At 41.3% G+C, this 13,610-nt stretch overlaps 1 protein-coding gene across 1 annotated transcript in view; it reads right to left on the bottom strand.

The window, feature by feature from the left end:
• GADL1 (glutamate decarboxylase like 1) overlaps positions 1 to 13,300 on the bottom strand; it is a gene marked incomplete at its 5' end in the record, with an annotated part of 84,638 nt that extends 71,338 nt beyond the window's left edge. The window contains 3 exons of the mRNA XM_084260664.1: positions 716 to 842; positions 1,716 to 1,888; positions 13,171 to 13,300. Of these exons, the coding sequence (XP_084116790.1) occupies positions 716 to 842; positions 1,716 to 1,888; positions 13,171 to 13,300 (430 nt within the window). The remainder of the gene's footprint in view (positions 1 to 715; positions 843 to 1,715; positions 1,889 to 13,170) is intronic.
• Positions 13,301 to 13,610: the final 310 nt, after the last annotated feature.

The following is a 13,610-nucleotide window of genomic DNA, read 5'->3' as shown; positions in this document are numbered from 1 at the left end:
GCATAACTAACTCCATCAAACATCCCTCTCCCTTTCCAAAACACAGCCTAAGCTGTACCACATCTGAAACCCCGAGCTACTGATCCGCAGCGCTGTTTCCTGAACAGATGTTATTCATGGCTTTTCGCTCAGATTGAATTGTACTACACATGCTGCAGAAAGGTTAGCTGTACAGAGCTCATCCTGCAGAGATGCGGTGTAGTGTCTCTGAAACACTGCAGGCTCTTTTCTCACCCTGTCTGGAACAGGAACTGCAGCCTATCAGCAAATTAGCACCCTGTAAGACTACTGCTCAAAGAGAGCAATAGTAAACGTAGGGAAATCATCACTAAGAATATATGAGGGCAATGATGGCGACTCCACTTCTCATCACTCAGACAGCAGGAAATCACATACAGTGGTCTTTCTCCTGCCTGTTTTGCTAGACTGTTATACCCATCTAGGTGACTTTCACAAGACTTCAAAATGACAGAATCTACTGCTAACATCAATGGTGTTAGAGGAATTAGTTTTCATTTAGTTTGCCATGATTACACATTTTAGACAGACCGATGGTGACCAGCATTCATTCAAACAATCCAACACAGCCCAATGTTTGCACACTTGTATAGGCAGGCAGAAAACAAACATTCATGCTCCCAGTTCCCTGAAAGGTGACAGAACTTTGTAAACATTATCCCTTCTTCCTAGGTTAGCATACAAAATAACTTCCTACTGGTTTTGACGCTGTACTGTATAACATCCCGGCAGAGTTGCAAGAGTTTCTGATGAGATTCCCCAGTGTCCCTCATTTCCAGATCAAGAATCTGCTTCAGTGCTTCAGGGGCTCGCCATTCACAAACCTAATGATGGGGAAGAAGGAGACAGAAGCAATGAACAGGTTATAAAGGTACTATGTAAGCACCAAATTTCAGCAATGGTTCCACAAAACTGCCTACTGAAGTGCAGCACACCACAGAAAGTATCTCTGGTAAAACGGTCTCATGGGACCTTGGCTTTATTGTGTTCCTGGGCCATAAAAACTAGAGTGGGAAAAACAGGGAGGAGGAAAAGATTTGGAGGAGGATAAGGTGTGCCTGTTGGAATGCAGGGGTGTAAAAAGCCAGCCTCAAGTCTGAAAACCAAGCTGCCCAGCTCATGGCTGACATGTCCTAGCTAGAAACACAAAGCCTGCAGGTAAAATTCATCCTTCACTAAGGATTTGCAATCACAGCATTTTCAGATGCCGTTCTGCCAACGTGTGGGAGCAATCAGGGCATGACCAAAAGTAAACATGCTTCATTTTCAGCTCCTTTTCCTATACACCCCCTTAACAGGGGCTAGAGCAGTATCATAATGTTGCTCCCCCACAAGGGTACAACATTAACTGTTCATCCTTCTCTGATAAGCTCTGGAGGAGCAAACAAATAAGTCTCTCCTACCCCAAACAGGAAAACCACTGCACCCATCTGTCATCTCAAAGAAAGTGACCGTTGTTCTCCAAGATTAAAAAAAAATCATTATATTCTGGCAAATATGCATGATAACTATGTTATTGAAAGGTTTTATAATATGATCTCTTAATTTGGAGAGCTGTCTTTATTTTAGAGCCAGACACAGACTAGAAGCAATTTTGAGGCTACTTAAAGTGCAATAAAACACAGCTTTAAAAAAAAAATATCAACTCACTGTTCATTTCTCCGTTACAAATTCTCAACAACACTCAATGGCTTTACCTTTTCTGTTACATCATCAGCTTTCTGAATGACTTCTTCCATTATAATTTTACAGGCCTCTTCCACAAACTTCTCTCCTGCTTTTGAGTCCATTATCGGACCGTTTAGGATGACCCCATCCACCAAAACAGCATTCTTCTTTTTCTGGAGCATCTCCTGTTTGCAAATGCTAACTGTAAGATAAATAACTCACCATTAGAGCAAGGCTTGGACAACTAAATCATTAAGCAAAAAAAAACCCCCAAAACCTCATTTATTGCTGAAAATTTAGTCAACTTAAGAAAACAATTTACATGGACTTTTCACCTGTATAAAAATCCTAGATTTCGGTGAAAGAATCTTTACAGACAAAAAAACCCCAATGTGTTTCTTCAAACCTATTTTGCTATTATGTTGGTAATCATAGCCTACTGTAAGGTATCCACTGCTTTCTGTAGCATACAAAAGCATGCAAGGCACCTTCCAAACACAGAGGAAAATATTGTTCTGGCCTAGAACATGATCCAGCTGGATAAACAGAAATAAAACACAAAACAACAGGCATTTTTCCTAGCCAAAAGTGTTTCCCTCAACATCATCCCTCCTGCTGTCCTTTTTCCAGCTTCATGTTATACACTGTCATGTCGCTCCTTCCCACCAGCCAGTCCTATTGCTCTGAGTCTTCTGTGTCCTTTTCAAAGTGTTTTAATGAGAGACCTTTGAAGATCATCAAGTCCAACCATTCCCATCCTATACTAAACCATATCCCTTTTTTTTTTTTAAGCACATCCAGAGAAGGTGACTCAACCACCTCCCTGGGCAGCCTGTTCCAGGCCCTGACAACTATTTCAGTAAAAATATTTTTTTTAATATCCAATGTAAACCTGCCCTGGGGCAGCTTTGTGCCATTTCCCCTTGTCCTATCTCCTGTCACCTCGCTGAAGAGACCATCGCCCACCTCTCTACAACCTCCCTTCAGATAGTTGTAGGTGGTGATAAGGTCTCCCCTCAGCATCCTCTTCTCCAGGCTAAACAGCCCCAGCTCTCTCAACCGTTCCTCATATGATTTGCCCTCCAGCCCCTTCACCAGCCTGGTTGCCATTCTCTGCACTTGCTCCAGGACCTCAATGTCCTTTTTATGATGGGGAGCCCAGAACTGGACACAGTACTCGAGGTGCAGCCTCACCAATGCCGAGTACAGGGTATTGTGATAGCTGTCAGTATCACATACCTGTGCCTCTTCTTTCTGGCCTTGCACTAGTAAGTGCTCTCAGTTACTAATTACAGCAATTTGCTGTGCAGATACCTAGTTTATTCACTTCAGTGATGATCACTTTCTTCTCCTTCACCTATCCACAAGATGCACTCTCCTGACATGTTCCATAAACACATCGCTACTCCCTTCTTTACATTACTTCTGCAGGTACCTCTAAGATGCTTATATAAAGCACTGGCCAAGAGCAGCAATCACGTATCTATTTCATGTATTGATTTCATACAGCAAGATCAGGACTCTTGTTTTAATCAACGTTAAGGATAAAGGTGAAAGTGAGACATTTGGAGATACCAAGGGAACAGACATTTGAAACTGCATAGGGCTGAAAGGAGAAGCGGTAACTACTGTATCCAAATTATCTGGGTTACAGGCAGTGCCTGCCTGCTGATCTCACCCTAGAATAGCTAAGATCTATGAAACCAGGCAGCCTTGCCTTGGAGGGTCTTCTTCAGCCAGTGCTTCAGTGAGGATGGTGGAAGGGTAGGACATACAAGGTGAAAGTTCCATGCTCAAAACAACTTTATCTTCTGCTTTACTTTTTGCTCCAATTATAAAGTACAGAAGAAAGGAACCTTTTTTACAGCTCTAAACAAGCAAGTGAATTTGTGCAGTCTGACACATTCATCATACTTATCATAATTACGGTTCTTCATGCACAGGAGAATACAGAACAACAACGCTGCCTAGAAAGGTGACTTTGAGGTCCACCGATTGAAAGAAACCCTGTCAATCTCATAAGCTTTTATTTACAGATGACTCAGAGTAGCTATTCAGTTTACTTTTGCTTACCAGGAGAGATACGACAAAGAAGATCAAATTTTATCATGAGATGGAACCTCAGCCTTCCCATAGTGCTGGTAACAAAAATGAGACGCCCTGCCCTCTGCATTTCTGAGCTTACTTCTGTTTTTTAATCCAAAGGGGCAATATACTAAAGCTCACTAAACAGAGTAGCCATCAGCACATTGATACAGAAGAGGCATAAATGTTCTTGTGGGACAGATACAGAACTATCAGGTAAACAGTATTGCATCTTCAACAGGCAAAGAGGGAAAATCCCAGGCACCAGAAATGTCAATTCTAATCATGCTTCCCAGCACACCACAGCAGAGGCACTGTATGGAAATTGCAGCTTTGAAAAAGAGGTTTCTCTCTGATAATAAGCTTGTAGGTCAATTTTAAGAGCCTTAAAATACCAGGTATTAACAAAGAATTGGAAGGCACAATGTCTTTGGGCAGACAGAGAAGGGACTATTTTCGGATTAGGAGTTCATTAGCTGATACATAAATAGGTGCCTTAATATAAAAAAAAAAATCAGAATCAGAAAATAATCAGAAAGAAAAAAAATTTCAGACTTGTCACCTCCAGAAGATGTTAGTATCTCCATGTATGACAAAGGCAGTTTGTTTCCATGGAAAAGAGAACAGGATCTGAAAAAAAACTTACAGGAGATTAATATCTATCATACAGTGTAGATGTTGATGCTTCTTTCTGTTACAGAGCAAGAGAATTCATTAACTTCTCTTTTGCTCTGCTCCACCCCAGGGTCCCTGCTAGAACCAGAGCTGTGCAAAAGCCTTCTGTTGGAAACTCCATCAGCCCTATTTCTGATAATTTTGTACAGAGATGCAGTAATAATCCTTCCATGACTTTACAAAGATCTCTTCCAAGGATTCTATGAAAAGCAAAATCAGAACTATGTTTTCTACAGGTCTTTAGAGGACTGGGTGATCAATCTAACAACTATTCCCTATTTGACACAGGTCTATTCTCCTTTACACGCAGTTTTACAATCTGCACAGGATGCTCTGTGCAGCTGGAGGTGGAAGACACCCTCTGGAAAACAGGCAACAGCCTACCTCCAATCCCAAGAGATCTGTGTTGGGCCTCAGGCACAGTGTGTGAAACGGAAAGGCAATGCAGAGGGGTCAGAGGGAAAAGAAGCAAAAGAGCCTTCACTTCAGTACCCGTGTAAGGCTCCAGCAGAATTCAGGGCTGAGCCCACGTTATACTTCATGAGATAAGGCACCTTGTCAGTACATACCAATTTCTCAATAATTTTTTTGTTATCACCATTTCAATCAGAACTTGCTGAGCTAAATGCTGCTCTGGAACGTACCCTAAGACTGTTACTGGATATTAATATGAACAACTATTTCACAATCGGCAGCTAAATCAAGCCCCACACATACACATTTTCTCAGGTAAATGTCTTCAGGTTTAGCAAGTCCCTGCTATATATATATATATACACTAGTCCCACCCCTCATGATTTTACTCCAAACCCTGTGATACCTAATCTTCCACTTACAACTGTCTGACTTTGGGAGTTCAACAAGATGAACTCTTTACTGAAAAATAAATGTTTCCTCTTGGTTACAGCAAAAACCTGGAAAACTAAGCAGATTATAAAAGTCTGAATTTTCATAACATCATTTTTCTCTATCACATTTTTAAAACATCTTATGACCAATTAATTTTGTTTCAGATGGGTGAACCTCCAGAAAGATTCCAGTTTCATGATTTTTGTCACACTACCCAAGTTAAGTAGCATGCTTTCAGCACCTTCTCAGAGCTCAGCATCTCAGCTAAGAAACACACACTATCTGGTAATTCATGTTGTCTCTTTAAAAATAAGTAAATAAATAAATCATACCTCAAATGGTCAAAACATTATTTTCCAGGAATTTCGAGCCTTTTATATATGTCTCAAACACAACTAATTGCACTAAGTCACCACATTCCACATAAAGCCCACTTTGTAGAAACAGCATCTTGTCACGTACACCTTTATTGTTTTCAAACATGATAAGCAAGCAACCTAGAGAGGTGGCTGCAATAATTACCTTTTTTTCCTATTTAAGAATATAGAAACAGATTCCTAAGCAGACTCACAAAACAGACTTCCAGAAAGTGTATCAAATGCAATCTCAGCCAAATGGCTCCAGGCTTGAAACAGTACTAAAACTTTACCACATGGAAGTGCTTTAAATGAGAGATTAAGGATTATTGACTGTACAAATACACTTCTGCAAAAGAGATGATTCCATCCTGCTCCAATTGAAGGTAACTGGGCATTTAGCCACTGGCTTCAGAAGCAGCCGACTCGAGCCCATCGTTCCCATATTTCATCCTGAATTAAATATTCTATTACAGAAGCCTAAGGTTTTTTTATGTTTCATTTTTATGATCAATATTATTTTCCCAGCAGGAAATGTAAATTTATTGGAGCTGAAATTATGTACAGAAAAATAAACATTTTTCAGATGTTTCTATTTCTTTATGTAAGAACCATCAAGTATTTTAAAATCAGCATCTGTGTTTCCATAAACATATAGAAATTTTCACTGCTAAATTCTTGCTCTACAAAAAGAAACTGGAGCCGTGTACTTGGCACATTCTGAAAACATTTGGGAGAGTAGAATAAAATGCCCAGAAAGATTTTCTGCTCACAAGGAAAAGACAGAAACAGAAGGGGGTGGTTGTGAAAGAGTAGCTTGTGCTTGAATGCCAGAGCCAAATCCTGTTCAGTTTACACTGCGCTAACGCCACTTACTATTTAAGTGAATGCAAAAGGCTGGCTTTGACCAAAGGATGATTTTTTTCTTTGTAACAAATGCTGTAATAATTGCCAGCATTAATCAGAAACAAATTTTAAATTTCTCGTTCTCTATGATCCAGTCCCTGTTCCTCATTTCAGATGACCGTGGTATTTTCTCTCACAGTGACTAGCAAAAGAAATCAAGTGAATGTCAGTGTCAAGACTCCCCACCACCATGTTTAATGGATTACCATGGTGTCACATCGTCTATTAAAGTATAAACACACAAACCTGTGCCACTACTTGAGTCCTTGTGGTGGGCTGACCTTGGCTGCATGGCAGGTGCTCACCAAGCTGCTCTATCACTCCCCTCATCAGCACGATGGGACAGGGAATAAAATGGGAAAAAACTCATGGGTCAAGATAAAGGCAGTTCAATAAGGTAAAAGGCCAAGCATGGAAGCCATGGGAAAACCAAAGAATTCAGTCTCTATTTCCCAACAGCTAGTAATGTCTGACCACTTCCTGGGAAGCACACACATAGTGGTTGCTCCAAAAGACAAGTGTCATAACAAATGCCCATTTCCTCCTCCTTTCTCTCAGCTTTTACTGCTGAGTAGACATTATATGGTATGGTACATCCCTTTGGCCAGTTCAGGTCAGCTGCGCTGGTTGTGTCCCCTCCCAAGACCTTGCCCACCCCCAGCCCAGTTGCAAGGGGGCAACGTTGGCAAGAGATGTCCCTGATGCTGTGCCAGCGCTGTTCAACAGGAGCCAAGACCCTGGTGTGATACCAGCACCTTGCTGGCTACCAATGCACAGCACAACACAAAGCTATGAGGCCCAGACCCAGCACTGTCCCATGGCACACTTCATCCTTAAGGACACTTTTGTTTCTTTATCTGTATGTGTATGACTGAAGTGAAGCCACTCCACTTTTAAGGCAAGACACATTGTTTCTTACTAAACTGATTTCCCAGGCCTGTTTTCCTAGAAGCCAGTCTAGGAGCTGATTTGGCATCTTGCAAAAGCCATCTGAGAAAGTAGGCCCAGGCATGGTAGGGCTCATGCAACTGTCCTTGCACTATGCATCTCTGTTTTTCAGGTTTATGGACAAGGCCTGCAGAGAGGGAACAAGCTGGGTGTTTCACTTCAGAGGGTCTGTAACAGCCTTCTGCTCACAGGAACACTCTGTGAAAATGCAAAAGTGACCTTTATAGAGCAGCACCCAAGGAAAACAAAAATGTTTGTGTCCAGGCTCAGGGGCCCCTCAATAGACTCTGAGCACACTGCTAGAACAGCAACAGCACTACAAACAAGTCCTGTTCTCCGTCCCACACATCCATGTCCCATTCTGAAAGGAAAGGTTGAGAGGAGAAAGAGAGAAACCTGGTAAGCAGCCCCAGCAATGACTGACAGGGAATGCAAAGTCCACATTAGGACAGAGTTTCTGCTTTCGGGGGTGTTTTCAGAGTCCTGAGGAGGCCCCTTTTTTACTTGAATGCTCATGACACGTTGTGCCCATTAACTGCATTCCACGTGCTTGCTATACACAACAGTACTAGGCAGGATATGCTTTAAATAAAAAAGTAACAAAAGAATCAGACAGAAGTTAAGAAACAAGAATCAGGAAATTTTTAATGCAGCCAAACCCCAGGAATTTATGTTAATACTTAATAATGGCTTCTCAGTGCCCAAACCAAGTAACTGCAGGAATGATTCACGCTGTAACATTTCCAATTAGGAAGAAAGGCTGTGGAGAATTGGAATTCTCCTTGATGGGAAACTGAGAAACGGCAGATGCCAACTATGAAATGGAAATCCCAACTCCCTGACCCCAATGAGATTCACTCAGCTCGCAAGTTCTAATTTTTAACATCTGCCAACAGGGCAGGGACCATCTGAGAAACAAAATGGCTTTTATTTTAATTAGAAGTTGCACATTGATAATGAACGTTTAATGAACATCCTTTTTTTTCTGGGGGAATGCGAATGTGCTTGCAACATCCAAGTCAATCACCGTGCATGGGGGTAGCAAAGTTAACAGCTTCAGAAGGCTGAGTTCAGACAGAAGTGACAAATACATGTGTGACCCACATAGAATATAAAGAATCCCTGAGATTTCCCTGCTTCCCACTGGAAGAAATTGAAGTGCCAATACAATTTTTTTTTCCAAATGGACTCCTGCAACTTGATATAAGAGAGTCCATGACAGCCTGTAATTTCATGTATTTTTAGTCATAACATAAAAACAATTTTTAACTTCAGTCTTTGAAAAATCAACTAAGAAAGCTGTAATTTACTAAACCTGAGTTTTCTGGAATTCAGTGCAAGTTAAAATGTAAAACTAGATGAAGATTAAATTTCATTTTAGGAAGTTTTACCTCTACATTCAAGTTACAGTCAAACCAACTTTTCTTGACATCATAAACACTTCCCTATTTTCCGTTGCCTATGGAGGGCTTCCAATCACTGCTCACTAATGCACATCTAAAACATTGCTCTGAGGTATCTCCTTGGTTACTAACACAGGGAAGCTGGTGCATAGTAAGTCAGGATGTAACTTTACAGCCCACTAAGTTCTCCGAACTAGTTGCCCTGTAGACTTTCACTAATTTATTAGCATATTATGTACAGCACAGTAGTTAATCCACTTGCACAGGTCATTATAATATGTTGCTGGTCAGATCAGCAGAAACCAGTCACACACATATCACAGAGAGAGAGAAACATCATATCTGCCTTGTTTTTCCCATGTGAAGCTGTTCCTGAGCTGCAACAGGCCAAGCTGCTGGATGACAACACACTGTGGAAAGTGTCAGCAGAAGACACTGTCAGTCCTTTTCCAGGGTGGCAGCCAGGATGATGCCTGGCAGAAGCACAGATCTGACCATGCTATGCATGCTAAAAATCACCATCGAGACTGTTAATCCCTACCATAGCTTAAAGAAGCCCAGAGTCCCCACACTATCTGCTGTCTGACTGCACCCATGATCCCAGTCTTCAATTTCTTCTGCAATGTCTTTTGGGTTTGGTTTTTGCGTTGGATTTTTTTTTTTTTACCATGTCAAAACTTTAATCAGACATTTGAGATAAGCACCAGCACTGCAACTGAGTACCAGGTACAGACACAGCATTTGTTGTTTGCTCTTTCCCCTTCAGGCAGGTGTAACAGCTTTTTGAACACAACATATTGGCCCCAAAGGGGGTTCAATAATCCCTTAACAATGGAGTAGGTCTGCTTGAGAAAATGGAGTTACAGAAACTCAATGAGACACAAGCTGTCTTTCAGTGTAACGAGCAGAGGGACACCAAACTGCTTCTGAGACAACCTTTCTTGTTGAAACCCTGACATTTGCCAGTGGATAAGATCATATTTATGCTGCTTTTTCCACTTATATAAGGTGAGATGTGATAGAGGGCAGGGACATCCATGTTTTAGATTCAAAAGCTCTTCCAAATTATCTAGATTTAACCAGCTGCTTTGTAGAGTTATTGCTACTTCACTGACAAAAGACCTTGGTCACTAAGAACCACTTTCCTCACCATATTTATGGGACTGAAAAACCTCTGGTCCAGTGACTTTTTCTTTAAAGACACCTCTATTTGCTGACACTTGATGAGGTTTTCAATAAAAAAGGAAAAAAAAAATCAAGACCACATATACTCAAGAAACAGTAACAGAGATGGATACATACATTTGAACCAGGTCAAAGTCACCTTTTATTGCCTCAGACCAACCCTGATAATTACTGAAACCACCTCCACTGACATACCACAAAGCAACAACCATTTCCCTTTTAAATTTATTAATCCCTCATTGCACATACATAAACCCCATTAATGTCAAAGTAAGATAACTTGTGTGCATAGATGGAAGACTAAAAACGGGGTGCACTGGCCCCAATTTAGCCACGTCCTGCTGAGCATCCTTGACCTACCAATGCTTTCACAAGCAACTACCCCCAACAACCTCTACAGCCTGTGACACGACACAAAGCAAAAAAAAAAAGCCCATTAGAAATTTAATTTCAGGTTTTTGCAAAGTCTGAAGACTTAGTTTCCGTAAACATCTGGGATGAGCATTAGGACTGACTATCCCAAATCTGACCAGGTCAGAGAGGCAAAGTCAGAGAAATACAACTTGTATTTCAGTGCGTCCATTCTTTGGCTTGAACATGCAATAAATGCTTATGGAAATACATATGGCCTTTAGAGAAGCAGGCTGCTTACAAATAATCAAGGGCAGGGAAATAAAGGCACATGAAATCTAAACTGTTTAATAGGCAGTAACAGCTGAATCAGTATGCAACAAGATCTCCCAATGCATTAAAAAGTGACAATTCTTGGTTGTATAAGTGACAGCTTAAAAGATGGCTTAATCAAGAAAGAAATATTATTTATTGAACTTCTCAAATGTCAAATTAAGCTTCTTCACTAAATGTTCATTAACTGCCAAGAAAATTCTTATTAATTTTAAAGTGCAATGAATGCACACACAGAGAATGGCTTTATTTGATGCAACTCCATTTCTGGCAAACCTGTGTTTCCCTTCCTCTGGTGAAGTGACACGAGCAAAGATCCTAGCATCTTTTTGTCAGATCAGATTTTCAGACACAGGAGAGATCCTATCCCTTCGCTCTGACCAAAATACTAACCCGAGTGTCACATTACCAGAGCCTTAACATCACCCTAACACCCAGTATGTTTTACCACGCTTCACATTACACCTGTTTGAGATGGCAACACAGCAACATCTTACAGGAAATAAACGTCTGACTGACCCATCTCTCCAGTCTGCTGTCTGATGTAAACCACCTAACACCCCAAACTTAACACATAACCCACTGAGCAGCCAGCAATTCAGAAATTAAAAAGCAGCATATCTCACAGATGCTGGCTGCTCCCTTCCTCTTGTGGTTTCCTGCTCTGACTCTATTTGTTGCACTTGATGAGCTAGCAACAACATGTTTAATAGACTCAGCCTTTACACCCCACAAGGGAACATCTCACCTATTTTTTTTCTCCAAATGCAAAACTCTCCAGCCTTTCTCCCTGCCAAAAGAACATTGGAAAGCTACCCTGATGCCAGAAGACTGAAGGATATATGCAGTCAAGATCTGTTTCTGCAGCTAGGACTAGTAATCTACAACTTAGACCCCACTCACAGGAGATTTTGTTGTCTTTTGTGTGAGTGGAGGTGTAGCCTAAAGAATCCTCTTACCCATCCCTGCACAGTTATTAAGGTTGCCTTTGTGGAGCAGTGATAAAGTCTGAGAGAAATTAGGCTCAATTAGAAAGCAGCAAGATGAACCTCACGAGCACACGCTTTCAGATGCATTATGAGAGTTAAATATCAATGTGCCTGCCCAAAAGCACTCCTACTGTATTCACAGCCACAGCAAGGGTAACTCTATGCACAGGGAAACCTGACCCAAGTCTTCACTGCAACTATGTCTGCTTTACCAGCTGCTCCAGATGTGCGAAGCAAACATAAATGCTACTCTGCAACAGGCAGGTGCCCTTCAGTCTTTGCCTCCTGGACAGCTTCCCATTAAACCTTAACAAGATCCAGCTAAGAGCACATAAAACCAGAAAAAAAATCAGAAAGTCAGCACATACCAGCACAGAAAGATCTGGGTTTACATGTGGAGGCACACTTGCTAGGTAAAAAGCTTTCAGGAGGCAGTGAAGACCTTATCACCTCAAGAACTTGAGCCTCATTTCTTTAATAGCTCTGAATAACGAGCAATATCTTTCTCCAGGTCCCAAATCACCTAAATCCACAAATAACCAGGCTACTATCAATATCCCCAGGAAAGGCTACAGTGCAGCCCAACTTCCTCCACCATCCCACTGATGTGAAGTTCAACCACTGGACTGAAAACGCAACAAATCACCAAAGGTAAAGGGAAGAAGAGGGGACAGGGAGACTGAGAGGAAAGTAGGCAGAAGTTATAGATGCTACTCACAAGGAAAGCAGAGGGACAGAAAAGCCTACAGCAACAAGGGTGGGGATCATATCACTAGACATGTTCTGGCTTACCAGAACAAGCCAAGAGATTTGGAACAAAATTAAACTTTTGGTAGCACAATTCGGGCAGTATTTCAACAAGAAAAGTATTACTCAGTTGAAGGGAACACTGAGATCTCTGTGTTAGTGACCACTAGAAGCTTATTTTTGGTGGTGTCTTGGTAGATGACATTAAGATAAGCTACATCTGAAGGCAATCACATTTGGAGCTGCTACCACCATTCACGCAGTGCTGCTTGTATGGCACAGCCTTAAGCCACCACAGTACATCTACTTCATACTAGAGCTGTCGTGTATCTTTACAAAGCTCATCCAATTTACAGCAAATTAAAAAAAAAAAAAAGGAATTATGTCCTTAAATCTTAAGTTTCAGGAGTTCTTATTTTCTCTAAATTTGGCATATGTTATTGTATTGAGATTTTCCACCAATAGAGTCCTAATGACAAACAAAAGAAACGGAGCTTTTGGACACAAGCTATGAGAATTCCTCAACCTGGAGATAAAAACTTTTAAAAAGATGTTCTCATCCATGCTTAGGGTAGAACTAAAATATGCCTAGTAGATCCCAAGCTTTTCTGGTTCCATAAGAGATTCACAGTTTGGGATAAGTGGAGAAACTCTTACCAAGAACACTGATCTTGTGGCAGAGGGGACTGCCATCTGCAAACACTTTTACTATCTTCTGACTTAGCAACCAGTTTCCACCCACAAGATCAAGGAACTCCTCCTTTCTTAACCTGGAAAATAACGGCATACCTAAAGCCTAAGCGTGCCCCAACTTCATCTGTACCCATTTCCCAAACTTCTACAGGAGCCACCTTATTGTATTACCTATAGGTCATCCCTGTTCCCAACCTCCATAAGCACACGGCCAACTTTTATTTTCCCTTACTCAGTGAGGCAAGGCCTTCCTGCTAATGCAGGTAAAGAAGTTAACTTCACAATACGTTTACCAAACAGGATTAACTTCTCCCTTCCCCAGCCCTTTTTGCTCCAAAGCAAACCAGTGTATTGCCCACGCTCGCTTTAGCCCGGTGCCTGAAAGAAAATAAAATAAATAAAAG

The sequence above is a fragment of the Gallinula chloropus genome (genome assembly GCF_964237585.1).
Source record: "Gallinula chloropus genome assembly, chromosome: 2".
Taxonomy (NCBI): Eukaryota; Metazoa; Chordata; class Aves; order Gruiformes; family Rallidae; genus Gallinula; species Gallinula chloropus.
The sequence above is the reverse complement of the archived record's forward strand: the minus strand, read 5'-3'. Positions and strand labels throughout refer to the sequence as shown.